This window comes from Vigna umbellata, chromosome 8 (assembly GCF_029865625.1).
Source record: "Vigna umbellata cultivar VRB3 chromosome 8, Vumbellata_1.0, whole genome shotgun sequence".
In the NCBI taxonomy this organism is placed as follows: Eukaryota; Viridiplantae; Streptophyta; class Magnoliopsida; order Fabales; family Fabaceae; genus Vigna; species Vigna umbellata.
In genome coordinates this window covers 43,843,502-43,870,534 of record NC_142172.1, presented here as the reverse complement: position 1 = coordinate 43,870,534, position 27,033 = coordinate 43,843,502, and the positions used below count along the sequence as shown (strand labels likewise).

Here is a 27,033-nt window from a genome sequence, read left to right as displayed (position 1 = left end):
CACATGTGAAGCCGCCATAACCGAAGCTGCTGTGCCTTAATATCGCTTTCTTCCCATTCAGATTGTCTTATTAATGTTCTAGATATTTCTCGTAAGCATCATTAATCTTTTACTATGTTATTGTTTTCAGGACCAGTATTCTTTTCTTTGCGAAAAGACATCAATACCACACCTGGATCAGGTACAATAGAATTAATTAATCTCATATATACCCAACAAATTTAATTATAATATTAAAAAGTAGACCTTCATAATTAATACGAAGAATTAATTTATAAACTTGTATTAAGCTTAACATGAGAGGTTTGGATGAACAGTGAAGGAAGGACATGAAAGTGCACACTAGAAAATAATATTCTTTATTTATGAGTTTAGACAAATTTGTGGAAACAAAATAGGTGGGTTTTATTTAAACACTTTTTCTATAAACTTCTTAATATTTATAGGCAAAAAAAAAATTAAAATAGTAAGAAATAATGGGTTATCGTACTTAACTTTTGATAAATAATATATATTTCTTCTAAAACATACATACTTTGTTTAAGACTTATAAAAACATTCATACAATAAATATTATTAAATAATTTATGTAATATATTGAAGTTCCTTTCGGCTCCTTTTCTAAATTAGAATGAAAAATACATTATTTATTTTAATAATATGTTATTTTCTATATTATATAATTGTTTTATTAAGAATTTAAGTATAAATCTACATCTTGAATAAAAAATGAAAAAAAAAATCACATAAAAATAAAAACTGTTTCTGCTGAATGGGACCGGGGAAAATGCCTGATACCTCCGTCCGGAAACACTCCTCCTTCACCGATCGGTCCTTCTCCCTTCGCTCTCCTCGCGCTTGTTCGTAACACAAATGGGTTGACCTGCAGCAAACACTCCGACACTCAAGTCAGAATGGGCTTTTGCAAGTCTATATAATTATCAAAGAACAGAGAGTTTACCTTCTCCTTTGACTGCTATTTATATGATTTCAGAGAATATTACCCATTAATTTACCTCTTAATGGCTTTCAATGCACACTTTAAATACTCGACAATGACCGTTACCTCATTAACTACACATTCATGAGCATTCAACTGCTGTCTCCAGTCCACAGTTTTATACACCTGCCCGATCGGACATATTGTGCTTAAGAGATCCGATCGGACATATCAGGCTGGGACACCCGATCGGACATATTAGCCTTGCTTCCACCAGCTCGGCCTTGTCCAAACCTTCCCGGTCGGTTGCCCGGCCTCGGTAATAACACAAGTCCCCCAAGCCCTAGCAAAAATATCTTTTTGCGTAGGGTTTTGAAGTGATCTCCGTTCGGCCTTTCTCTTTCTCTGCCTGACCAAGTCTTTAACACGCTAACACTTGCTCTAGTGAGAACTGTAAAGTCATGACTGTAACTTTTAGGCGGAAAATGTGAAAAAAACGAAACGTCTTACCGCCTGAACCGTCAGATTTCTCTATCACTGAAACGTCACGTCACTCAGACCGTCAGATCTCTTGACGTTTGACGCTTCGAATATACCAGTTGAGTCTGTTTTAATCGTCGTATAAATACCCATACTTTTACCCTAATTTTTTACTTCAATCTCCTCACCGTCGCCAGCCTCTCCTTCCTCTAAATCTTCCTCTGCTCTTTTCGTCCTCCACACCTCAGGTAACCATGTCTTCTGATTTCTCCGGCGACGAGGGTAGGGGGTATGCTGACGATGACATCGCCAGTCCATCTTCATCCCTGGTTGCTGTAACACCCGAATATTTTAAAGGGTATTACTGATAGTAGAGACTAAATTAATTTGATATCTCATATAAACAATCAAACTTTATTTCAATTACTCCAAGTACAATACCAAACTTACAAACTTTAAACAATATAGTCTTCACCATTGAAATTTCAACTTATAAATTTTACACAACATAATCTTCCCAATACAAATTTATTCTTTTTACAAAAATCCCTGAAAGTTTTTCCCCGCATCTCTCTCATCTCTAAGCTTTTTCAACCGCATCTGCAACATTATCTAATCACATATAACATGAGTTATATGATCATAGTACAAACAAATAAGGGTAAGCCAACCATATCATAAAATCATTAAACTTGTAACAAAAATATTAAAATCATGTACTTCTGCAATTGATAAAATATCATTATTCCGATGTCATTAATTCATCATTATCAAAATCATCTTTCTCATTTCCATAAATCTTACAAGTGTACCATGCTTACTCATGAAGCCTTATGGTCAGACCGCTCTCTGCCTGCTTCCTTAAGCCTCACTTACATACTATGTCTTACTTTCTGAAGCCTTATGGTCAGACCCCTCTCTGCCTGCTTCCATAAACCTCAGGTGTTACTTTACTCATACCAAACCCTCATGGTATAACTCGAACATACTACTCCCGGTAGTAAACATCATTTCATAAGTAATGATTTCTCATATCCACTCCAACATTTCATAGAAACCAACAATTCATACCCTCTTATCCACCTAACTCAATCATGTTCATTCTTTAATCATGAATTCATAATAACCCGTTTTGGTATCGATAAATTAAACATATTGCCAGATATCATGCTTCATATTATAAACTCATTTTGCCCATAACGAGTATAACTCAACATATTTTCACCAAACAAAGATCATGGATCAACCAAAATACATCAACATATCTTAGTAACTACATATTAAAGTCTGGCTCAATGTAATGATAAATAAAATATATATGAAATTTTTACCATGATAATATTATGCATCTACAATCAACTTGTTTTATTTTATTTTCATCCTAGTAGAGATTTTTCTTTACCCCAATTGGTCACCGGAGAGGACCCAGATGTCTGAACGCATCAAACTCACCTTCGACGCCAGCACATATGACTAGTCACAACTGACTGGACCAGGCCAGGGCTGCTCTATGATCAGGGATGTGCCAACTCAGGTTTTTAAGGTTCCTCTATCCTACCAACAAAGGGAGGCCTTCAATAATTAACAATTTATTTATTTAATTTATCTACCTTGTTTTCTTATGCTCTAAATCTTAAAATGCCTAATTTTACTTCCTCTCACAACAACCTCAAACACTGTATATATTTAATACCCATATACAAGCTATTACATAACCCTTATTCCAAACCTTCCAACAAGATTAATTTCAGCCAACAAACTTATTCAATAAAATCATCACAATAAACATCCATAATAGAATTCATACAAGATAATTATAAACAATTAACAATAATAAAACATTACTATAAATGGTCATAGAAGAATACAATATTTGACAATCATAAAAATAATCTTAATATAAAAATTCATGGGGAAACAAGAAGTTGAATCTGGCAGAGCCGGTTAGACAACTTCTAATCCATCCATCAATACAATATAATTAAATAACAAGAACAATACATGTATGGGGAAATAAGAAGTTGAATCTGGCAGAGCCGGTTAGACAACTTCTAATCCTTCCAAAAATGCAATAAAATAAATAAGTAAAACAATAAATAGTTTGGGGAAACAAGAAGTTGAATCTGGCAGAGCCGGTTAGACAACTTCTAATCCTTCCAAAAGTGCAATAAAATAAATAACTGAAGCAATAGAAAGTTTGGGGAAACAAGAAATTGAATCTGGCAGAGCCGGTTAGACAATTTCTAATCCTTCCAAAATAAAATAAAATTAAATAAGGAAAACAATAGAATGTTTGGGGAAACAAGAAATTGAATCTGGCAGAGCCGGTTAGACAATTTCTAATCCTTCCAAAATACAAAAAAATAAACAACTAATAACATACAAGTGGCATAACATAATCAACATTACATTTTACAACTATCACACTTGGATATCAACACAAAGCATACTCTCATTTAAAATTTAAGATCATACAGAAACAAAATACTCCATATTCAAGATATAAGATCAGAAAAAGCAAAATATAGCATATCCAAGACTCAAGATAATACAAAAGGAAGTACTCAAAGTTAGCTCCCCTTACCTCTATTACAGACTTAATCTCCTCGTCCTCTGAAAACTTCCAGAATATCCCCTTTGCAAAAATTTGAAATTCTTCCAACTCTCTTCTCTCAAAAATTTTCTAAGTTCTTTGGTGTAAATTTTCAGCCTCCCCCCCTTGGCTATTTATAGCAAAAAAAAAATTTACTATTCATTTTTTACTATTCATTTTAACTATTCATTTTTTTATTCATTTTACTATTACAAAAATAATTTTTTTATTTGCAATTTGATAGATTCTGATCTCAAAGCTACGTGGAACACTTATCCTTTCCAAAAATATTTTCTTTTTTTTTTTTACTATTCACTTTTTACTATTCACCTTTTACTATTCACAATTTACTATTCACTTTTTTTTTTTTTTTTTATCTAGTATTTAACTTACAAATATTTTTCAAGGATCTTACAATCTCCCCAACAACAATTATTTTCGCCCTCGAAAATTATTTATTTAAACAAAGACTATCTAACAAAAGATTACTTACAAAAGAGATATGGATATTCCTTTATCATAAATTCTTCCAATTCCCAAGTCATTTCCTGTGTGTCTTCATTCCAAAGTACTTTTACTGTGCGAATATCTTTCCCTCTTAGCTTTTTCATTTGAACATCTAGTATACGCACTGGTCCAACTTCCATTGTTAAATTTTCCTTGACCTGAATTTCATCAACTTCTAACACATGCTTTGGATCTGGAATATACTTCCTCAGTTGGGATACATGAAAAACGTTATGCAAATTTGCCAATCCAGGTGGTAATGCTACCTCATAAGCCACTGGCCCAATCTTTTTGAGAATTTGATACGGTCCGAGAAATTTTGGTGTCAGTTTCCTCATCTTGATAGCTCTCCCGACTCCTGTAGTTGGTGTTACTCGTAAGAATACATGATCTCCTTCTTCAAATTCTAACGGTCTTCTTCTTTTGTCGGCATATGACTTTTGTCTACTTTGAGTTGCTTTCATCCGATCTTGGATTAATTTTATTTTTTCTGTGGTTCGCTGTAATAGCTCGGGTCCCACTGTTAGTGCTTCCCCATCTTGAAACCAACACAACGGGGTTCTACATCTTCTTCCATATAAAGCTTCATATGGTGGCATACCAATACTGGAATGATAACTGTTGTTGTAAGTAAATTCTACTAATGGTAGTATCTCATTCCAACTTCCAAGATGATCTAATACACAAGTTCTTAGCAAATCCTCCAAAGACTGAATAGTCCTTTCTGTTTGACCATCAGTCTGAGGGTGATAAGCCGAACTCATCCTCAACTGCGTTCCCAGAGCCTTCTGTAGCGTCTGCCAAAACCTTGAAGTAAACCTTGGATCTCTGTCTGACACAATGCTTGTAGGTATTCCATGCAACCTCACTACTTCCCTGATGTATAACTCCGTCAGCTTTTCTAGAGACATACGTTGATTAATGGGCAAAAAGTGAGCGCTCTTGGTTAGTCTATCAATGATAACCCAGATAGAATCGTGACCTTTTGATGATTTTGGTAAATGTGTTACAAAGTCCATCGAGATACTGTCCCACTTCCATTGAGGAATGTCTAACTGTCGTAACATCCCTCCCGGTTTTTGATGCTCCACTTTTGCCTTCTGACACACCAAGCAGGCTGCTACAAACTCGGCCACATCCCTCTTCATTCCATTCCACCAAAATGACTCTTTCAGGTCTTTATACATCTTAGTCATACCTGGATGTATGCTAAGACGACTTTTATGGCCTTCGTCTAAAATTAAATGTTTTAATTCACTCTTTGCAGGTATACACACTCTGTTCTTAAATCGAAGGATGCCATCTTTACTTAGAACGAAGTCCTTAACTTGATCGGTGTCCAACAACCTGATCTTTTGCTGCAACTCTTGATCCATCGACTGCTCAACCTTCACTTGTTCTAAGAAGTCACTAGTGATTACTAAATGACCACACCATATATGATCTGGGGTTAACTGCAACCCCAAGTTCATATCACGTAACTTTTCTAACAGTTCTAATTCCTTCACCATCATTGTTGTTATCTGAGCTTGTCTCCTACTCAATGCATCTGCCACCACATTGGCTTTTCCTGGGTGATATAAAAGCTCGAAATCATAGTCCTTCATATATTCCATCCATCTTCTTTGTCGCATGTTCAGCTCCTTTTGATCGAACAAATACTTTAGACTCTTATGGTCACTAAAAACTTGGAAACTTGCCCCATAGAGGTAGTGTCTCCATGTCTTTAATGCAAATACTACTGCTGCAAGTTCTATGTCATGCGTTGGGTAGTTCTTCTCATGCGCCTTTAGCTGCCTAGATGCATAAGCTACAGGTCTCCTTCCTTGCATTAGGACGCACCCCAATCCTTGATATGACGCATCGCAGTACACCTCAAAAGATTTGCTAGAGTCTGGAATGATTAATACTGGTGCTGACGTTAGTCGTTGCTTCATATCCTCAAAACTGGCTTCGCACTTGTCAGTCCACAGAAATGGTTGATCTTTACGAGTTAACTGAGTTAGAGGACCTACAATCTTGGAAAACCCTTCAACAAAACGTCGGTAATAACCGGCTAATCCTACAAAACTTCGTACTTCAGTTACAGTTTTCGGCCGCTCCCACTTTAGCACAGCTTCCACCTTTGCTGGATCCACTGAGATTCCTTGAGCAGAAATCACATGACCCAAAAATTGTACTTTCTCTATCCAGAACTCACACTTTGACAGTTTCCCATACAGTTGATGTTTTCTTAAAATTTCCAACGCCACTCTCAAGTGTTCTGCATGCTTTTCCTTATTCTCTGAATAGATAAGAATATCGTCTATAAATACTACCACGAACTTATCTAAACATGACCGAAATATTCTGTTCATGTAGTCCATAAAAATCGCTGGAGCATTCGTCACGCCAAACGGCATTACCACGTACTCAAAGTGTCCGTAGCGAGATCTGAAAGCCGTCTTTTGCACATCTTCCGTCTTGACCAGAATCTGATGGTACCCAGATCTGAGATGAATTTTTGAAAACACCTCTGCTCCTCTCAACTGATCTAATAGATCATCGATTCTTGGCAAAGGATATTTGTTCTTTATTGTAACCTTGTTCAGCTGTCGATAATCCACGCACAACCTTGAACTTCCATCCTTCTTCTTCACCAGCAATACAGGAGCTCCCCATGGAGACACACTTGGACGGATAAACTTCTTCTCCAGCAGATCTTCGATTTGCTTTTTCAACTCTACTAGTTCGGCAGGAGCCATTCTGTATGGAGCCATAGAAACTGGGCCAGCTCCAGGCATTAGATCTATTGTGAAATCGATCTCTCGACTAGGTGGTAAACCTGGTACTTCTTCTGGAAAAACATCAACATATTCTTCCACCACAGGTATTCCGATGATTTGTTCTTCAGTATTCTCTCTTTTCTCCTGAGCTAACACCATAAAGCAGGTAGCTCCATCTTTGATATCCTTCGCAACGACTCGAGTTGAGCTTAGTTCTAAATCGTTCAAATTTAGAAACTCTATCTTTTGTTTCCCACAGTCAATAAGAACGTGATTGGCAGTCAACCAATCCATTCCCAAAATAATGTCTAGATTTTGAAGGGGTAAGCAGATCAAGTTCACTTTGAACTTGCGTCCTGCAATTTGGATCGGGCATCCGACACAGACTGAACTGGTCGTAACTGGTCCCGATGCTGGTGTAGAAACTACTAATTCACACCCTAGATCAAGCATCGGTAATCCGAGTCTTTCTAAACATGCTAGGGATATAAAGGAGTGTGTGGCTCCAGAGTCAAACAAAACATATACGCATTCACCTAACAACATACAGGTGTGTAAGATTAATGTACCTGGCTTAGTAGCCTCTTCTGCAGACATTGCGAATACTCTCCCTGTTGCCCGGGGCTTTACTTCAGCAGAATCTTGTTGTTGTGGTTCTCCCACCTTCTTTTTCTTTGGACAAACATTAGCAAAGTGTCCCGGATCATTGCAGATGAAACATCTCTTCCCTTCAACTTTTTCCCCAATAAGTTTAGGGCAGTCACGTCTGAAATGTGCCCCTCCACACTCAAAACACTTCACTGTTCCTCGATATGATAATTGTGGTTTTTCATAAGGTTTCTTGTTGAATTTCATTGAAGATTCTCCCTTTGCAAGTCTGGAAACTCTACTTGGATCAAACTCCAACAATTCTATCATTCTGGCTTTCTCTACCAATGCTGGAAACTCTTGTATTTCCAATGGCATAAGTACCTTCTTCAGTTCATGCCTTAGTCCTCCCTCGAATTTTCGACATCTCCATTCTTCTGTGATATTCTGAGTATAAAACCTCGAGAGATAATTAAATTTTACTACGTACTCTTGTACTGATAACCTTCTTTGTTGTAAGGTCAGAAACTCCGCCTCCCTTGCAAATTTTGCACTGTTTGGAAAATATTTTTCCAAAAACCTTATCTTAAAGTTCTCCCAATTCACAGTCTCACCACGAACCGTCATCAACTGTTGCATACTTTCCCACCAATATTCAGCCTCACCCACCAAAAGAAATGATGCATAAGTTAATTTTTGTTCTTCTGAGCAAGTTATTACCCGAAAAATCTTCTCGTTCTGCCTTAGCCAAGAGTCAGCCTCATCAGGAGTAGCCTCCCCATTAAATTTAGTTGGATCATGCCTTAAGAAGTCATTCAAGCTAGAATGATTTTGAGGTACTTGATCAACTTGTTGTTGCTGCATCTTTGTCGAGTTTAAATGATTTCTTCAAAAAGATAACAATACAATTTAGCATATGATATCAATTTCCTCCAAATAGTCATTTTCATCATAACCATTAATAGTTTTACTAAGAATAATAATTTCACTCCCCATAGTCCCAAAATACTTTCGAAAACCATTGCTCTGATACCATAATGTAACACCCGAATATTTTAAAGGGTATTACTGATAGTAGAGACTAAATTAATTTGATATCTCATATAAACAATCAAACTTTATTTCAATTACTCCAAGTACAATACCAAACTTACAAACTTTAAACAATATAGTCTTCACCATTGAAATTTCAACTTATAAATTTTACACAACATAATCTTCCCAATACAAATTTATTCTTTTTACAAAAATCCCTGAAAGTTTTTCCCCGCATCTCTCTCATCTCTAAGCTTTTTCAACCGCATCTGCAACATTATCTAATCACATATAACATGAGTTATATGATCATAGTACAAACAAATAAGGGTAAGCCAACCATATCATAAAATCATTAAACTTGTAACAAAAATATTAAAATCATGTACTTCTGCAATTGATAAAATATCATTATTCCGATGTCATTAATTCATCATTATCAAAATCATCTTTCTCATTTCCATAAATCTTACAAGTGTACCATGCTTACTCATGAAGCCTTATGGTCAGACCGCTCTCTGCCTACTTCCTTAAGCCTCACTTACATACTATGTCTTACTTTCTGAAGCCTTATGGTCAGACCCCTCTCTGCCTGCTTCCATAAACCTCAGGTGTTACTTTACTCATACCAAACCCTCATGGTATAACTCGAACATACTACTCCCGGTAGTAAACATCATTTCATAAGTAATGATTTCTCATATCCACTCCAACATTTCATAGAAACCAACAATTCATACCCTCTTATCCACCTAACTCAATCATGTTCATTCTTTAATCATGAATTCATAATAACCCGTTTTGGTATCGATAAATTAAACATATTGCCAGATATCATGCTTCATATTATAAACTCATTTTGCCCATAACGAGTATAACTCAACATATTTTCACCAAACAAAGATCATGGATCAACCAAAATACATCAACATATCTTAGTAACTACATATTAAAGTCTGGCTCAATGTAATGATAAATAAAATATATATGAAATTTTTACCATGATAATATTATGCATCTACAATCAACTTGTTTTATTTTATTTTCATCCTAGTAGAGATTTTTCTTTACCCCAATTGGTCACCGGAGAGGACCCAGATGTCTGAACGCATCAAACTCACCTTCGACGCCAGCACATATGACTAGTCACAACTGACTGGACCAGGCCAGGGCTGCTCTATGATCAGGGATGTGCCAACTCAGGTTTTTAAGGTTCCTCTATCCTACCAACAAAGGGAGGCCTTCAATAATTAACAATTTATTTATTTAATTTATCTACCTTGTTTTCTTATGCTCTAAATCTTAAAATGCCTAATTTTACTTCCTCTCACAACAACCTCAAACACTGTATATATTTAATACCCATATACAAGCTATTACATAACCCTTATTCCAAACCTTCCAACAAGATTAATTTCAGCCAACAAACTTATTCAATAAAATCATCACAATAAACATCCATAATAGAATTCATACAAGATAATTATAAACAATTAACAATAATAAAACATTACTATAAATGGTCATAGAAGAATACAATATTTGACAATCATAAAAATAATCTTAATATAAAAATTCATGGGGAAACAAGAAGTTGAATCTGGCAGAGCCGGTTAGACAACTTCTAATCCATCCATCAATACAATATAATTAAATAACAAGAACAATACATGTATGGGGAAATAAGAAGTTGAATCTGGCAGAGCCGGTTAGACAACTTCTAATCCTTCCAAAAATGCAATAAAATAAATAAGTAAAACAATAAATAGTTTGGGGAAACAAGAAGTTGAATCTGGCAGAGCCGGTTAGACAACTTCTAATCCTTCCAAAAGTGCAATAAAATAAATAACTGAAGCAATAGAAAGTTTGGGGAAACAAGAAATTGAATCTGGCAGAGCCGGTTAGACAATTTCTAATCCTTCCAAAATAAAATAAAATTAAATAAGGAAAACAATAGAATGTTTGGGGAAACAAGAAATTGAATCTGGCAGAGCCGGTTAGACAATTTCTAATCCTTCCAAAATACAAAAAAATAAACAACTAATAACATACAAGTGGCATAACATAATCAACATTACATTTTACAACTATCACACTTGGATATCAACACAAAGCATACTCTCATTTAAAATTTAAGATCATACAGAAACAAAATACTCCATATTCAAGATATAAGATCAGAAAAAGCAAAATATAGCATATCCAAGACTCAAGATAATACAAAAGGAAGTACTCAAAGTTAGCTCCCCTTACCTCTATTACAGACTTAATCTCCTCGTCCTCTGAAAACTTCCAGAATATCCCCTTTGCAAAAATTTGAAATTCTTCCAACTCTCTTCTCTCAAAAATTTTCTAAGTTCTTTGGTGTAAATTTTCAGCCTCCCCCCCTTGGCTATTTATAGCAAAAAAAAAATTTACTATTCATTTTTTACTATTCATTTTAACTATTCATTTTTTTATTCATTTTACTATTACAAAAATAATTTTTTTATTTGCAATTTGATAGATTCTGATCTCAAAGCTACGTGGAACACTTATCCTTTCCAAAAATATTTTTTTTTTTTTTTTTACTATTCACTTTTTACTATTCACCTTTTACTATTCACAATTTACTATTCACTTTTTTTTTTTTTTTTTTATCTAGTATTTAACTTACAAATATTTTTCAAGGATCTTACAGTTGCTTTTACCGGTCCCGACGCTAGGGCCTCACCTTCGGGGAATTCCTCCGATCTCCTGGTTGACAGTGATGCTCCTGACGAAGTTGCCCTCCACGTGGACTCAACCGGCGCTTGGGATGGGAAGCCCCGAGCTTGGCCTCCTGTCCCCGGCTACGACTGGGACCATGTGTTACTACCGAGGGCGGGCAACCGATCGGGAAGGTTTGGACAAGGCCGAGCTGGTGGAAGCAAGGCTAATATGTCCAATCGGGTGTCCCAGCCTGATATGTCTGATCGGATCTCTTAAGCACAATATGTCCGATCGGGCAAGTGTATAAAACTGTGGACTGGAGACAACAGTTGAATGCTCATGAATGTGTAGTTAATGAGGTAACAGTAATTGTCGAGTATTTAAAGTGTGCATTGAAAGCCATTAAGAGGTAAATTAATGGGTAATATTCTCTAAAATCATATAAATACCAGTCAAAGGAGAAGGTAAACTCTCTGTTCTTTGATAATTATATAGACTTGCAAAAGCCCATTCTGACTTCAGCGTCGGAGTGTTTGCTGCAGGTCAACCCATTTGTGTTACGAACAAGCGCGAGGAGAGCGAAGAGAGAAGGACCGATCGATGAAGGAGGAGTGTTTCCGGATGGATACAGCAGGCGTTTTCTCCGGTCCCATTCAGCACAAACAAAAACTATTAATTTATTGTTTTAAATTTATTAATTTATTGTTTTAAATTTATTAATTTATTGTTTTAAAGTTTTAGATTAAAAATGATATCGATTATTAATGTTGTATTTTTCTAATAAACTTTGTATCTCTCCGATAAATCTTTTTCTCAAAAATAATCCTAACATCTTTCTCCATCTACCTTCCAGAACTTGTAAACATTGTCTGTGTAATTCAATATTTTATAACGTTTAATAACTCTTTTATTCTATTTCTTTCTGCTATCTTATCTCATCTTATTCATTCCAGAACTTTCAAACGTATCATTATAATTTGCTTGATAAGTGATGACGAAGGAACACCAGATGGAAAAATGGTTAAGAAAACCATTCAACATTCAATGAATTTGGAATTTCTTTTTTCGTAAAATCCGCTATACTATCATTGCAAAAAAAGAGAGTAAGGTTTTTGCATCCTTCAGCAACATCACGTATTCATATCTTTCACCGAAATAAAAATGTTCTGCGACGTGTGTATCTTATTTTTAATACTGAATAAACATTTCAATTTTATCTCTATAGTAAATAAACTTTAATTAAATGTCTTAGAGAATTGAAAATAACTACACGTCATCATTTGATTAAAAACTTGATAATAAAGCATGAACATATAATTTATGCTAACTATATAAATTCTTTGAACATGATCGTCTAGTTACAATTACAAACTGTTGTACATAATAAATTTATCATTTTTTTATAATAACTGACGTAAAAGTCATTACAGGTTAATCAACCATGTAAACTTTAATACGGACAATACATGCATATATTAACAAAAGATACGATAATGTAAAGACTGTCTAATAAAGAGGGAGATAAATGGACACCTATGATGATTCCAACATCCACCCAACAATCCTACTACAAGTGATTAAAAAAGAACCAAGAAAAAAGATTAAAAAATGATAATAAGCAAAAGCACGTGTAACAGTGTTGTTGGAATGTTTGATAAAAAAGAGTGACGTATGTATCAGCACTCATATAAAGTACACGTACGTAGCTTATGACCTTCACTCCATTACATCTTCATTACCTCGCCTTTTCCGACTTTTATTATACACATTACGATCTATTAAGACATGAAGCATAAATAAAACATCGACTCACTCTTCCTTACTTTGAAATCCTGAATATAAGTTCTGAACTTTATTTAGACAATTACAGGCGAATATTTATGTCTAGAACTATATGAAATTACTACTACATTTTACTATAGATGAGAATGTTGAACATAAGCACCTCGGCAAAATTACTTAACCTTAAACAGTACATGGACCCAGTGAATCTTCTATTTGCTAGAAGATAACAAGTATAAGTTGCCTGTTCTCTGATTTAAGTATAACAGCTTAAAGAAACACGTAAGCAGCCTAATGGCGATTCCTATTATCGAATCACGATTATTGGCTAATAAATACAGAGCCCCCAAGTTCTTACAAAGAAGTAAAAGGGTGCATGATTAAACAAAAAGGAGAAAGTACACTACAAAAGAACCCCGTGAATGATAGTTCAGAGTTCTGACGAGACTGACACTCTGTCGTTGATGGTTAGCACTATCTTGAGTCACTACGATCATATTGTCTAGAAGCTTTTTTCTCCACAAAATCAAACAGTTTTGATTTTAACTCGACTTCGGTGTCATGGTAAAACCCATGGTAGAAACTTGAGCATCGTATATACATATACAATTTTTTTTCTGTAAGTTTAAGTGACATCTGTTGAACTTGCAAACAATGAGAGCTATAGCTTGACAAAGACAGACAAGTCCCTGAAAAGCCAAGGACAAACAACCAGAATCAATGACACTTCATCTCAATATCGGAATCGTCATCTGGATTCCCATCAGGATTGTTCCCAGGGAGAAGGCCAAGAAGAGGTAGAGGCAATAATGAGCTAAGATTGCACAGGATTATCAGAGGTGCCAAGTTATCAAATTTGTCCTTGGTAATTCCAAATAGTTGAGTCAAGCCCGCCCCTAACAATCCCCCAACAACACTCCCTCCATTAGATACAGACATGAGAGTTGCGAAAAGAGTTGCCTCCATTCCTTCAGGACATAATCTTGCTGCTAGCACAAGAACGGGCATGAAAGAAGCCTGAAATAAATCAGTAATCAGATGCAAGACAAATTTTGCTACAACAGATAATACACAAATAGTTGCGTGGTATAACCAAAGCACACGAAAGTTATCCACGTGGTGCGCGTTAGTACTGCATATTTCATGGTCTTTATAGACATTTAATTATGTCGTCAGTCATAAAAAAAGATGAAATTTAATTTATTATTATCAAAACTACAACAAAAGGTATATTCCTCCTTTAAATTTACTTCTCCGTAAGAAAGGTGTGAATGTTCAAAAACAAGTCGGAAGAATTCCTTTCCGATCGCAAAAAAGAAGAAACAATTCGAACTTCCAATCCATGGAAACCAAGTATTTCTACAAGAGTGCCAATAACAAGCTCTCCAACACACTTTATAATTGGCTAATATTGATTGAAAACTACAAAGTCAGGAGAAAAAAATAAGTAGTGAAACCCACCAAAATTTATGAATTGCCATAAAATTTAATCAATTGTCTGCTGGATTTTTGGTGTTGAGCCTTCAAAATACAGTGATTTTGATATTTTAAAATACATTAAAAACTTATCTAATATATCAAAATCAATGTATTTAGAAGGACAACACCGACTCAGATAAATAGTCTACAAAGAAAGGTCCTCTTTTTATGAGTGGCTAGTAAACTTTACAACTAAGATGTTCATCATAAATACCCATTAGTTAGACATGATAGCAATTACCTAAGTTAGGTAGTCAAAGAAATACATGGGGTTATGTTAGAAAGAAGGGAACTTGACCAGCAACTATATTGATAGATACCCAAAAGTTAGTTAAGTTAGTAAATATAGTCAGGTTCCGGTCCCCATAAGGGTAGGTATATGTTACCAGTAGCTGCCTACCACTTGGAATCCTAAGCAACTTCAGCTGTCATTGCTATATTCACCATGGGGCCAGGGTCAATGCTTGGGAGGTGGGGGCGGAACGTATTGATAGATACTTATGATAGCCATTAATTTGTTATCCTAGTAATTAGTTAGAAAGAAATACAAGGGTTTGTGCGTTAGAAAAAGGGGAATGGGTCTACAACTATTATAGGCCCATTAAATGTGGGTTTATGCTATAAAACCAGTAGCTGCCTATAAATTGGGATAACTGTAAACAGGTTAGGGGACTTGTGATTGAGAAAGTAGTGCGAAGAGTGTATACAGCACTCTGAGATATCCGGAATCAGGTATCATAGGGTTACCTTACTAATTTCAACCAATAAAAAACCCATTATTTCTCACTGTTATGATTTCAGTTCTATAAACAGGTCGAGCTTTCAATCTTGGACTTGTGGAGGTTGTGAAAATGATTCCAAGATTTGACGGGAAGGGTGGTACCTTTGGTAGTTGATCAATTTAGAACATTGATGGAACTTGAAGTGCGAGAGGACAATGAGAGGAGACACTCTCAACTGTATGATTCGATGGAGTAGCAACCAAATTGTCACAATTTCTACCATTGATAAGGTTGTGTTATGTGCTTTTCAACCAAAGATTTGATTTTGTCTTCAAGATTCAGAGGAAGAAGATAAAATAAGCAATGATGAATTTCCATAGATCAAGAGCCAAGGAAAGAATCAAGGTGGCAAAGAAGAATCAAATCTGATGAATCAAAAAAGAATAAAAAACAGCAAGAAAAGAAGAATTGGAGGGACAAAAAGGGATTGGAAACTGAGGAAATCAATGTGAGCAACCGCCGTTGCAAGAAACACAAGAATCATATGCAGTCACGGAAAGAAGTATGGTGAACAATTGGAATTCTGGAGGAACACCAGAGAAAGAAATGGTTTCTTTTCAAAATTAATGCAATGAAATGCTGAAATAGAAAACAGGAAGCCACAGGAACTGAATTGTTCCTTTTTCACATGAACATGAACCAGTAAAATAAGGTGGAAGAACTTCATAACCTCTTCAGCAGCAACTGGAAACACTGTTTCGCGGTCAAAAAGGCCATAGAAAACAGTGTTATAAAAGAATTGATTCACTCACATAATTGTGTTTGTCCCAGGTTAATTAAACGTTAGTTTTGGGATGAAATGGTCTGGTTGGCTTGGAGACCATGCTTCTTAAATCAGTTGAAATACCAGTAGGAATTTGTTTCAGCAGTCACAAGCTGTTTATCGTAAGGACAACGTGAAACTTTAGGGGGAGAACGGGCCAATTTGTGATAAGCATGTGAAACTTTAATGTGATACGCATTAGTTAGTTAGTTAGACAAAAGTACAAGCAAGGGGAACAGGCCAACAATTTATTAGACCCATTAAGGGTGGGTTTATGTCAGTAGATCAATAATTTGTTATAGACAGGAATAACTAAAAACAGTTTAGGTGATCTGATATTGGCAAAGCCTGTAAGGACTGGATCCAGACCTCTCATAATATCTGGAATCATGTAATGCTTCCTAGGGGTTTATCCCTATTTTCTTTCAGTAGAAGACCAGTTCTTTCTAACTGCTGTGATATCAGTTCTTTCTGACGGCTGTCGTACCATTTTCTATCAGATATCCATTAGTTAGTTATGTGAGTAGGATAGACATTCAATGAAATGCAAGGGGTTGTATTAAAACAAGGGAAACGGTCTCGTAACTGTTTAGACCCATTAAAGGTGGGTATATGTTAGCAGATCAGTAGCTGCCTAAAGATATTAAGAGGGTTGAGAAGAGATATTAATATGGTTAAATAGAATTAGGTTTCAGATAAAGCCTAGACCTCTCAAATATCCCGGAAATTCTTCGTAGAAATGCATTCAATCAATAAAAACTTCCGATCAACAGTTAGGACAAAAATTACACTAGTGCATCATGTAAATCATTAGACTGAAGTTCCACAGAACCAAGATAAAACACATGAGACTCTCTTGATCTACAGAGGGGACGACAGTTGCGATGAGCAGACAAACAGAGGATGAACAGTACCACAATGAACAAAAAGGCCTGAATGAAAAGTATAGCAGTGGACAATGTCAGAAATTTGATCTGAAGAGTAGACAGGCAGAGCAGAATCAAACTCACTCAAATACCATATTGAAGACTAAAAATTTTAGAAACAAATGCTTTACTTGGGAAGCACCCAACAACCTCACCATATAGATTCAGAGTGACATTACATTTAAGAAAAATAAAAATAAATTCAACATTTAAGAATAATGATAAGTAACTAACACTGACACACTTTCTTAGACTTTAATTCCCAAGACCATAATGATATTAACGTTTCCAAATGCAAAGATGTGATATAATTGTACAATTAATCCCTCAAGAGCTACTTCAAAAAGACTGCTAACAGCTGGTGCTTTAGGCCGCTTTTAGAAGTTACTAGTGCATTTGCATTGTAAACAAAAACAACAACTTCCCATCTAACATTAGCAAATAATAGCAGCTTCAAAAGTAGCAACAATAGCAGACTTAAATTTACCCTGAAAAATTTAATATTATAGTGAGAAACTAATAGACTCTAACAGAAGGGTGGAAAATATAAATAGTTTTTATGCTTGAATAGCGAAAGATAAATGAAATACAAGAAAACTCGTTTTCAGTATAACCTGATTTAGTAACTACAGCAAAAATGATATTTTGTCGGGAGCCAGTAGTATATAACTAATGAGTAGAAGAATAAAATGATAACCTGACTCAAAACAGTGAGAATTAATGAATCACCAATTGCAAACCACTCATCACTAATGCCAAATTTCCGGTTTAGTCCAGTAACAAGGAAAACCTGACAATAAAAACATAAAGATGTTTAGAACAGTCATCTCACATTAAAAATATATACATTTAACTGAACAATACAATTAACCTGAGTCATCCCAAGTGTTGAACCTAAAAGGGTAGTTGCAAGAAATATTTTCCGTAAAGGGACATTCTTCAAAAATCCATTATAAATACCAACACCAAGCAGAGACGCAACTGAGGTAACAAGCTTGACACGTCCCAAAAACTCCGGGGTAAAACCAAGAGAATTTGTGCTGAAATGGATAAGGGATCATTTAAAATTGAAGTAAATACAATGAGGTGATAAGAGAATACCAAGAGCACAGGAAACTCTTCACAGATAAAAGAAAATAATGATCATATTAACAGTGAACATACGTAAAGTAGAACATCGCAGAGTCAGACTGCGGAGTTGCTTGCCACAAGAAAATAAACAGAGTGGGAAGAAAAACACTACGCTGTCGCACAGAACCCCACAGCTGAATAATGCTCTGTTTTGAACTTTCCAAAAACTCTGTCCCGGCAAAAAGAAAATTTGGCCCCGTAGCTGCACTGAGCATTGGTTGTTCTTTTACAAGAATGGCAACCACAGATGTTATCAACGGAAGCAATGATGTGACCCCGAAAACAAACCTGCAACAGTATATAGTTATTGGAGTTTAGAAGAACATTCAAAAGATAAAAAGAAATACTGCTATCAGAAATCATAAGTATCTTGGTTCACACAATTCTTTCAGTACCTGACTCCATATGCATCCAGTAAAGACCCACTGAAATACGAGCTCACAATTCCACCAAAGGCCGAAGAACCCCAACATAAAGACTGAAGAGATCCCGAGGTGCTTTGTGACTCTCCACGTGCCCTCTCCACAACCATTGAATCTACAACCTAAAGCACATAGCAGTGTCTGAAATAGTTCTCTGAACAATTTCAATCTACAGATGACAGAAAACTACAGGTATAATGTCAGAGGCATATAAATTTCAAAAACATAAAATAAGGTGAGTTTGCATCCATACACTGAGCACGGTGTTGGAAAAGGCAAAGCTGAAAAAGGACTAAAATATATATAGCAGTTAGGTATCAAATTAATACCTTAGTGCAATATGAAAACCTAAATACCAGATTATAGAAGGAGTTAACTAATTAAAATTTAAAATATAGTACATCATAAACTAATCAAATAATATGAAAGCATGAATCACAAAATGAGGTGATTGTAAGCATGCATAAAATCTATATAAAAAAACGTCATTAATGAAGAGAACCAGTAGACAGTTGTCCCTATTTATCCAAAATGTTCCTTGTTGACAAAAAGGAAATGAAACCAATAAAATTTCATAAAGGTTAAACAGATAAAAAGATATAAATTGTATTTCCGAAAATATTTATTTTGTTTTCACTCTCCACTTTCCTTATTTTCTCCACCATGAAAGATTCTTTCATGGATGATGGACGGCCAATAGTTAGAGGGGGGGGGGGGGGGGGGGGGGGGGGGGGGTGTAAATTTGGAATATGGAATTAATTTAAATGTATCTAAATCTATAAGACTATAAATATGGGAAGTTAGAAGTTGTAGGAGAGAGGAGAGGTGCTCTCGAATCACCTTGCTGAATTCTTCCTGGTCATACTGACCCGCATACTCCATAATACTCCCAGGGTACATTTCCCTAGTTTTCTGTTCAATTCTTCCTGTTTGCTTCATTTAAACTAGTTTAGTGCAACAATTGGTATCAGAACCTTCCACCATATCTCTCAACTGCAAACGAGGGGCATGGATGGTGATGTTGGCATTGCAGTGTTCATCCAAGACTAGTCAAAGGGCTAGTGCACAGCCAGCACATATGGGCGCTGGGTCTACGGAGTGTGGTGGGGTGTTACGACCTACTGCAGGGTATGGTACTTAGGTTTCAGATTGGAAGGATGGAATCCAACTGTAAGGTTTAGAAGGTCCAGGGATCTCCAACCGTAATTATTAGCTTTTGTAGTGTGATTCTATAAGGTTCTTGTCACTGTATACTAGCCCTTCCGCTGGTCCTGAGCAAACACTGCAAGGCTCATATCACCTGTACCTTGGTAGTTAAGTAACGTGGAAAATCTGAAGAAAAAGAATTAAGATTCCTTGGATTGTATATATCAAACAGTTGGGAAGAATTCTGGAAAGAGAATTTTGGATGAAATTTTTTAATTTCTGGTTCTTTTCTCTCTTGTGTTGTGCAAGGTTCTTTGCACTCGTGTAAGATTCACTATTGGACGGAGATCAGGTAAATGAATTTCGATAACATGATTTTTTTTTATGTATTATAGGTTATTGGCATAAATTGATAGCATAAACATTGATATAATAAGCAAACCATCAAGAAAAAGGGATATTCCACCAATCATTTACACTCATAAAATAGCCAACATCTAATTAACAGGAAAAAATATATATAAAAGATTCTCCCATTCATTTGCTACAAGATATATGTACTTGCAATTGAAGATAACACGTATAAAAATAAAGCAGATAGGAAGTACACCAGCATAATTAAAGAACAACGATAATCCATACATCACCTTACATCTATATATTTTTACCATTTAATTACAAACTATTCTATCCTAATAGTTTTTCCGTTCACCCACACTTGTGTTTCAGTAATTTCACATCAATGTTAGATATTCCGCTTGGTATTGATGTGCAACAAGTATCATTTCTGTAATTAAATTATTCCAGAGAAAAGCATATGTGAATAACTAAGTAGGAGACACTCACAACATCCGAGAAAGCAACAGAGAAAGATCCAAGAAGTATGCAAAAAGCAGCACTGTATTTGTTGTCAACAAAAGTAGCCATCAAACTCCATGAGAGTGCACCAAACAGCCCTGACAAAACCAGGTATGACCTTCTTCGATAACCAAAGAGGGGGACCGAATCACTGCACACCACATTAATTACTTCAATAATGAAAATGCAGTCCCCGGTATAGATAAAATAAAATTGAGAAAATAATGAAGCACCCACTTCGGGGAGTGGAAAAGGTGAGTAGATTTTAGACTCACCTAATAAACCCGTACAGAGGCTTGACAAGCCACGGTAAAGAAGATAAACCAGCAATCACAGCTGCCTAGTCAACATTATATGAGTGTAACATGTCAGTCCTTCAAATATCAGTTCATAATTGATTCAATAAAAAAAGAAAAGGGATCGGAAGTTCAAGGAAATGCTATCATCGCCCTTTTGGTTTCTATATTTGATTCAAGCAAAGGTTCACATAGAATTCACAACTTGACTTAGATAAATGAACAAATGTTATAAAATTAAAATGAAATTAAGATGTGCCGAACAGCATATTAAACCCCGAGTTCAGAAGACACACCTCAGCAGGGTCCAAATGCAAATCATCTTTTAAGTAAAAGTTGACAGCCAGTCTTGCAAGACCTAAAACACCTTGAACAAAATACACCATCGCAACAGCAACATTGTCAGGGGATAACTCTACCCCAAACAATTTGATGCTGCTCATACGATATTTGTGCTTTCTAGGAGCCACTTTACTAGAGGAAGAAGCCTCTAGATCGATCTCAGTTGTTAACGCGTCATCTTTTCCAGCATCTGCCACAAAAATCAAAATCCAACATTGATGCCATTTTACCATATTTGAAAATGAATTTACGAATTTAAAAAAGATTTAAAAAAAATAATTCAAGCTCAGTATAAAATACTTCATCACTCAGCACAAGCATGATGAATTGCATTAAGGATAAAATTTACAAAAGCACATAGAAACTTTATAGACCAAAAAAGAAAATTAAAAGTTGCATGTGTCGTGGATGAGGAATTTCAATTTTGAAGCTTACTAATACGAGAAAGCAAAAAAGGGTCGCTATCCTCGCTACTGATTCGGAGAGAGGAGCTAGACCTCGGAAAAGTGCCGGACATTTCCATCTCCGGCTGATTCCGACGCGTTCTCCGGCGGAATGGCGGAGTACGAGAGATAATTGGCGTGCGGCGTGTGAGAGAGGGATGAAAGTTGGAAAATTTGGAGGGTAGAAATGGTAATAAAGACAAAATATAAACGCAAGTCATTTTATTTTATGGAAATATTTATTGGTGTAATTAAATTAATTAGGGAGTTCAAATTTGAAGCATGTTACTGATGCTATCGTCCTGGCATAGCAGCTATGGTGAGTGAGTGTGGTGCGTGGGAGGTGTGAATGAATAAGACACGGATGATGTTGTGGTGTACCAACATGGAGTTCGGATAGGGCCTTTAACAGTGTGGTTCAAAGCCCTTAAAAGTTGTGTTGGGCCTTTAAAATGGGTTTCATTATTTTTTTATTTTTCTATCGTTTTATACGTAACAAAAATGTGCTAAAGCTGTATATACGAAGAATGGAATACAATAGAAACATGTTTTCCTAATCTTTCTTAAAAAATTCGAGATTTACAATTGAAGCATTTTCACTCTGTATTTTAACAAATTTTTATTGAGATATATAAGGAACACGTTTACCACATTACTCCTTTAGTTTATAGAATTTAACATACATTTTAGGTCTGAAAAAACAAAAAATTGTACTTTAGAGAATTATCTTGGCAACTCAAATTTATGATTTTAAGCCTTTTGCAAGATAAATTAAAAAATAATTAATCATACTTTTAGTATTTAAACTTAACCGCACGTTTGATATATGTCAACTGTCGTATTTATTTAATTTTAAAATTTAGATTATATTAAAATTTGAAAATTACGTTAAAATTTAAAGATTAAAAACATATTTAACTTTAAAATAATATTAAGTTAAGGGTAAACAAAGAATAAAACTTTACTGGGAGCAGAAATATGTGTCTTACCAAATCCAGCTTGGAGTATGCACGAAAAAGAAATTGCAAGTTTCCAAAAAAAAGAAAAAGAAATATTGACAGAGACGTGGTCGGCTTTAACGAAAAGTAAATAAAGAAAGAAAGAAGGAAGGGTAACTACGATATGAGTTTACTCATTAGTTTTACTACCATGTTTGTTTTGCCACAAATGTTGTGCTTAATATAACGCCACAGAATCATTCTTCTGACCAAGTCAGAAAACTGTTCCCTCCTAAACCTTACAGCATGTGCTCCACTCCAAACTATACACAAATCCACCATCGGATTATCTAAATGGTCAGTACAACGGCTCCGATCATCATGTACTGTAAATATACTAAAAGCACAAACAATCAAAGCATATGAAAAGAGAAGGGAATCTACTACAGATGATGTCACTGGTCCTATGAGCGTCATTATAGTATTATCATTATCACTTTCGAATACTATTATATTATTATATAACAATAAACAAAGATAATATGGAAGATCAAGTCATACACATGGATCATTACAAAACTGTGGCCAACCCAACAGCAATCCAATCCCCTAATTCATTCATCATTTCAATAAAATCACCTCTACAGTACTATCTCTGCCCGCAATTCCCCTTTCTATCTTCTACATTGCTAATCTCAGAGAGGGTGACACTCATAAGCAGAAATAGAAAAACCAGGTACAGTGATCCTGATTTCCAAGGACCATTTTTTGTCCTAGAAAAATAAATATGAAGGTATTATTCTGAAGCCCTTTCAAGCAAAAGATCGAATGGCTTTGGGCGTTGGAGGCTAAAGGAATCAAACTATGGCCCGTAAATATCACTGCCTTCTAATTTATTCATCTCTTCCTCCAAGACCATCCCTTGGTACCGGCATTCATTGCTGCAAAATGCTCTCTCACCCCTGCATTACAACATCACCAGCTTCATTCAAAATCTTCTGTTTATTAATAGTTCTGCTCTAATACAAATTAGTATATCACACTTTCATTTCATTCTTATCCATAACCAGTTTTTTTCTGATCCTAAAGTAAAAACAGTGATTCAAATGAAGAATCGCATCATATTATACTTTATATTGTAACGAAACAAGTAATTGTGTTTGACCAAAATAGAAAAGAGAGTTGGACTGGTTTACAATATCTCAATTCACAATTTTCCCAGACTTTGTTGTTTTAAGAGAACGGATGGAAAAAGTTATTAACCATTGAGACTTAAGACAAGAGCTCAAAGATACGAAGAGGACAAAAAGAAATTAGGCAGATATAGGCGAGGCCCATCCATTATGACATCAATTTAATTTCCCGCAGAAATATATTCAAGATGTAGTACCGTTTGATGATCAGATATTAAAGTAACTTTGCAGTACACAAATGAGAAATATCAGCTTTTTTCCTTTCTTTAAATATAGACCACTTGAATCCTTTGTCAGCTATTCCTGTTAGAGCCTAGTGCCAGATAAGTTCTGACAAATATGCTCGCAGTAAAACTCTTTCATTTTTTTAATCTTGATCAAGCCAAATAAAACTAAATAAACAAAAATAATACTACAAGAAATGACTTTGTTTTTCCTAGTAATTTTTCCCAGAGTTTTCATAGTTCCCCATAATTTATATGACGCAAACAGAATTATTTCAGTCGAGGTTTCATCTAGTCTATAAAAATGAGTAAAATTTGCTGTCAATTCACATCTCAAATCGAAAAAGCCGATTAAATTCCTATTTCAAGAACAAAGAACTGGACAAGTATTTCTACGGGGGGATAAAGAATAAGAAATTACCTGTACATGTAGATGTCTTTACCCTCTCCAAGGTTTCTTTTGCAGTGAAAGCAAACACTCAAAAAGCTTCGAGAGTGATAATTGGTGTGATGAGGAAAACACCCATCTTCCTTAACAGAGCACCCAAGTTCGAAGCAGCTACTTTCGATGATGCAATTATCGAATATGTGAGTGGTTCTCGGGTTTGGCCCGTGGGAAATCACACGAGTGTAATCCTCAGAGAGTTCCATTTCGCTGGCAGAGAGACATCCCATAAAAATCCGCTGAGAATTAGCACCCCCGGATGCAGATTTTCCCATACACAGACTCCCAGGGGAAAAATTTCCCTTCTCTGCTACGAATTTGGATGATTCAGTTGCAGACAGAGGAGGAATCTGAATCTTAAGCTGAGATCCAAAAACAACCATTCGACTCTCATGTTTCGAACTCACTTCACTGTGTTTCTCTTCGTCGACAAGAGCGTCCACTAGGCCAAGACCAACACCTTTAGAATCCAATCTGTCCCAGTGACGCTTGTGTTCACTCCCTGGGGTTCTGGGGCTGTTTGTTTCTGACCAAAAAGGATTCTTGAAACCGGAGAAAGGCTTGCTGTCAAGTATGGAGGTAGGGCTCATCATGGTTTCCGTTTCATGGAAACCTTTCGGAGTGAAATTGGTGAACAACCTCGGAGAACTGAAGAAAGAAGACGAAACGGATTTCTTGTACTTTTCTGAGGAACCAGAATCTGCCATTAGACCCCTGTTTTGTTTCTCTCACTAACTCATTCACTCAGTCACCAGTCACCTTAGCTTGCTTTTATGTTTCCTGAAACCAAGACACAGAATATGCCACAAGTTTAGAACCTTGTTAAGTTGTTTAAGGAGTGCTCATATCATAACAGTGCTTGAGTTTGTGTGTACAGGAATAACCTGAAAGGACAAGGTTGGCTAACCAAACAGGCCATACTTTAGAAGAGGCAACACCAACACCGACTTTAAACCGAAGCTATAAATTCTGTGAAGGATTAGAAGAAAAGGGGAAAACTGCAAATTGCAAACAAGTTTCCATGAGTAGAAACCTCTTCCTGTGTGACCCCCCAATCCAAAACCAACGAGAAAACTTAGAGAATCAGAAGAAAAATAGGAGTTGCTTTATTTCGTTCAAGAAAAAGGAAAAAGAAGGAAAGAAAGAAAGATGACTTTTTTCCCCGGCTTTCTCGCCCTCGATTCTCCTGTTTCTGAGAATAGAATCACGATGGGGCTCAAAAACGACATGCGAAGAGACCCTCAGTGGTCATGATCAAAGGACCAGACGTGCATGCATCAGACAGCAGAACAAAGAAGAGTTTGTATTTTTGTTCCTTCTTTTGGCTACCTTTATTTCTCCCTTTCAATTTCTCTGCATTTATGTCTCTCACTTCTGTTTCACCTCAAATTATTAGTGCCTTACGAGTAAAAGGCCAAACACCCCTAAGGTAAAACCCACTCAACTGGTCCCAAAAATCCCATTTCACCACCAAAATGTAAAAGATAAAAACTTAAAAGCTACGGTTGTGATGATGATAATTCATACGTAATCCATAAAGCCCCTCTCTTTTTCTCTCCTCGCCCTTTTATGCCTAGTGGGGTTATCTTTTTTCTTCACTGTGCTCTTTCTCCCTCTTTATTTCCCACTAGTTCAAGTGTCCATCATGAGCCCTGAAAAATTGGCATGGAGTTGCAGAGCGAGCAGTACTGAGAAAGAGAGAAGCATAGGACACAAGACAAGGGAAAATTCAGAATTCAGACATCAGAAGCAGTGTGTGGTGATAGTAGTAGTAGTGCGAATGTATAGCTTGTTGGTGTCTCCTTATAAAGACGCGTGTTTTGAGAATGGGTGTTTTTTTTATATATTTTTTTTATTTTACTTTTTAGTGTGTGTTGGTTTCAGGAGTAAAAGAACCGTGGTTTTAACAAAACTTAAAACCACCACACTGCACTCTTTTCTCTCTCAGCAATGGCAGTAACAAGGTCTGAGTTTGATGTGCCTGTGAGAGCACAAAGGTAAGGTGATGTTTTGTGTGTGAAATCTAAGATCGGCTATCTCAATCTTTCACTCTCAACTCACTCAGCATCAGTGGATCAAAGGCAAATATAAAGTATAATAGCATAGCATGCTCACATCATAATACAACCACTCACAAAACTTCAATTACAAGATGCCTCGGTCTTAATCTAAATTAAATACATAAAAAAAAAAAAATTGATGCGTATTTTTTTTTAAGTGCACTTAATTTTAAGGTTAGAGAAACAATTACCAATGAGGCTGGT

General features: G+C 35.8%; 2 protein-coding genes and 2 long non-coding RNA genes across 7 annotated transcripts; all 4 read right to left on the bottom strand.

Annotated features, from left to right (window-relative positions):
- Positions 1-1,820: 1,820 nt before the first annotated feature.
- Positions 1,821-4,100, bottom strand: LOC148194783 (uncharacterized). The gene is made up of 2 exons (XR_015781587.1): positions 4,005-4,100; positions 1,821-2,032 (listed from the first exon to the last, which is right to left on the bottom strand). It is a non-coding gene; the product is annotated as an uncharacterized LOC148194783 (long non-coding RNA).
- A 4,877-nt stretch (positions 4,101-8,977) lies between these two features.
- On the bottom strand, positions 8,978-11,257 carry LOC148194782 (uncharacterized). Its single transcript, XR_015781347.1, has 2 exons — positions 11,162-11,257; positions 8,978-9,189 (listed from the first exon to the last, which is right to left on the bottom strand). It is a non-coding gene; the product is annotated as an uncharacterized LOC148194782 (long non-coding RNA).
- A 2,273-nt stretch (positions 11,258-13,530) lies between these two features.
- LOC124836540 (Major facilitator superfamily protein) lies at positions 13,531-22,304 on the bottom strand. Of its 4 annotated transcripts, none has more exons than XM_047311717.2 (9): positions 21,962-22,296; positions 21,481-21,716; positions 21,164-21,228; positions 20,877-21,039; positions 18,858-19,006; positions 18,496-18,750; positions 18,203-18,371; positions 18,029-18,121; positions 13,531-14,398 (listed from the first exon to the last, which is right to left on the bottom strand). In XM_047311717.2, the coding sequence occupies exons 1-9, from the start codon at positions 22,188-22,190 to the stop codon at positions 14,099-14,101; spliced, it is 1,659 nt and encodes a 552-aa protein (XP_047167673.1). In that variant the 5' UTR covers positions 22,191-22,296; the 3' UTR covers positions 13,531-14,098. The 4 variants fall into 4 exon arrangements, 3 of the variants coding, with proteins under 3 accessions (XP_047167673.1, XP_087952839.1, XP_087952838.1); XM_088096713.1 differs by having other exon boundaries at positions 22,024-22,155; XM_088096712.1 differs by lacking the exon at positions 13,531-14,398 and adding an exon at positions 17,442-17,819 and having other exon boundaries at positions 21,962-22,300.
- A 1,093-nt stretch (positions 22,305-23,397) lies between these two features.
- Positions 23,398-26,684, bottom strand: LOC124836525 (FCS-Like Zinc finger 8-like). The gene is made up of 3 exons (XM_047311698.2): positions 25,654-26,684; positions 24,746-25,549; positions 23,398-23,869 (listed from the first exon to the last, which is right to left on the bottom strand). Exons 2-3 carry the CDS (start codon positions 25,474-25,476, stop codon positions 23,770-23,772), a joined length of 831 nt encoding a protein of 276 aa, XP_047167654.2. The 5' UTR covers positions 25,477-25,549; positions 25,654-26,684; the 3' UTR covers positions 23,398-23,769.
- Positions 26,685-27,033: the final 349 nt, after the last annotated feature.

Excerpts from the sequence above, each read along its gene's own strand:
- LOC124836540 (XM_047311717.2), bottom strand. The coding sequence starts at position 22,190 with ATGACTTGCGTTTATATTTTGTCTTTATTACCATTTCTACCCTCCAAA. Across the intron at positions 21,717-21,961 it reads TTTTTTGCTTTCTCGTATTA|ATGCTGGAAAAGATGACGCG; the intron begins GTAAGCTTCAAA and ends TTTTTGTGGCAG. Across the intron at positions 14,399-18,028 it reads TTCTCACTGTTTTGAGTCAG|GCTTCTTTCATGCCCGTTCT; the intron begins GTTATCATTTTA and ends GATTTATTTCAG.
- LOC124836525 (XM_047311698.2), bottom strand. The coding sequence starts at position 25,476 with ATGGCAGATTCTGGTTCCTCAGAAAAGTACAAGAAATCCGTTTCGTCT. Across the intron at positions 23,870-24,745 it reads AAAGACATCTACATGTACAG|GGGTGAGAGAGCATTTTGCA; the intron begins GTAATTTCTTAT and ends GTTGTAATGCAG.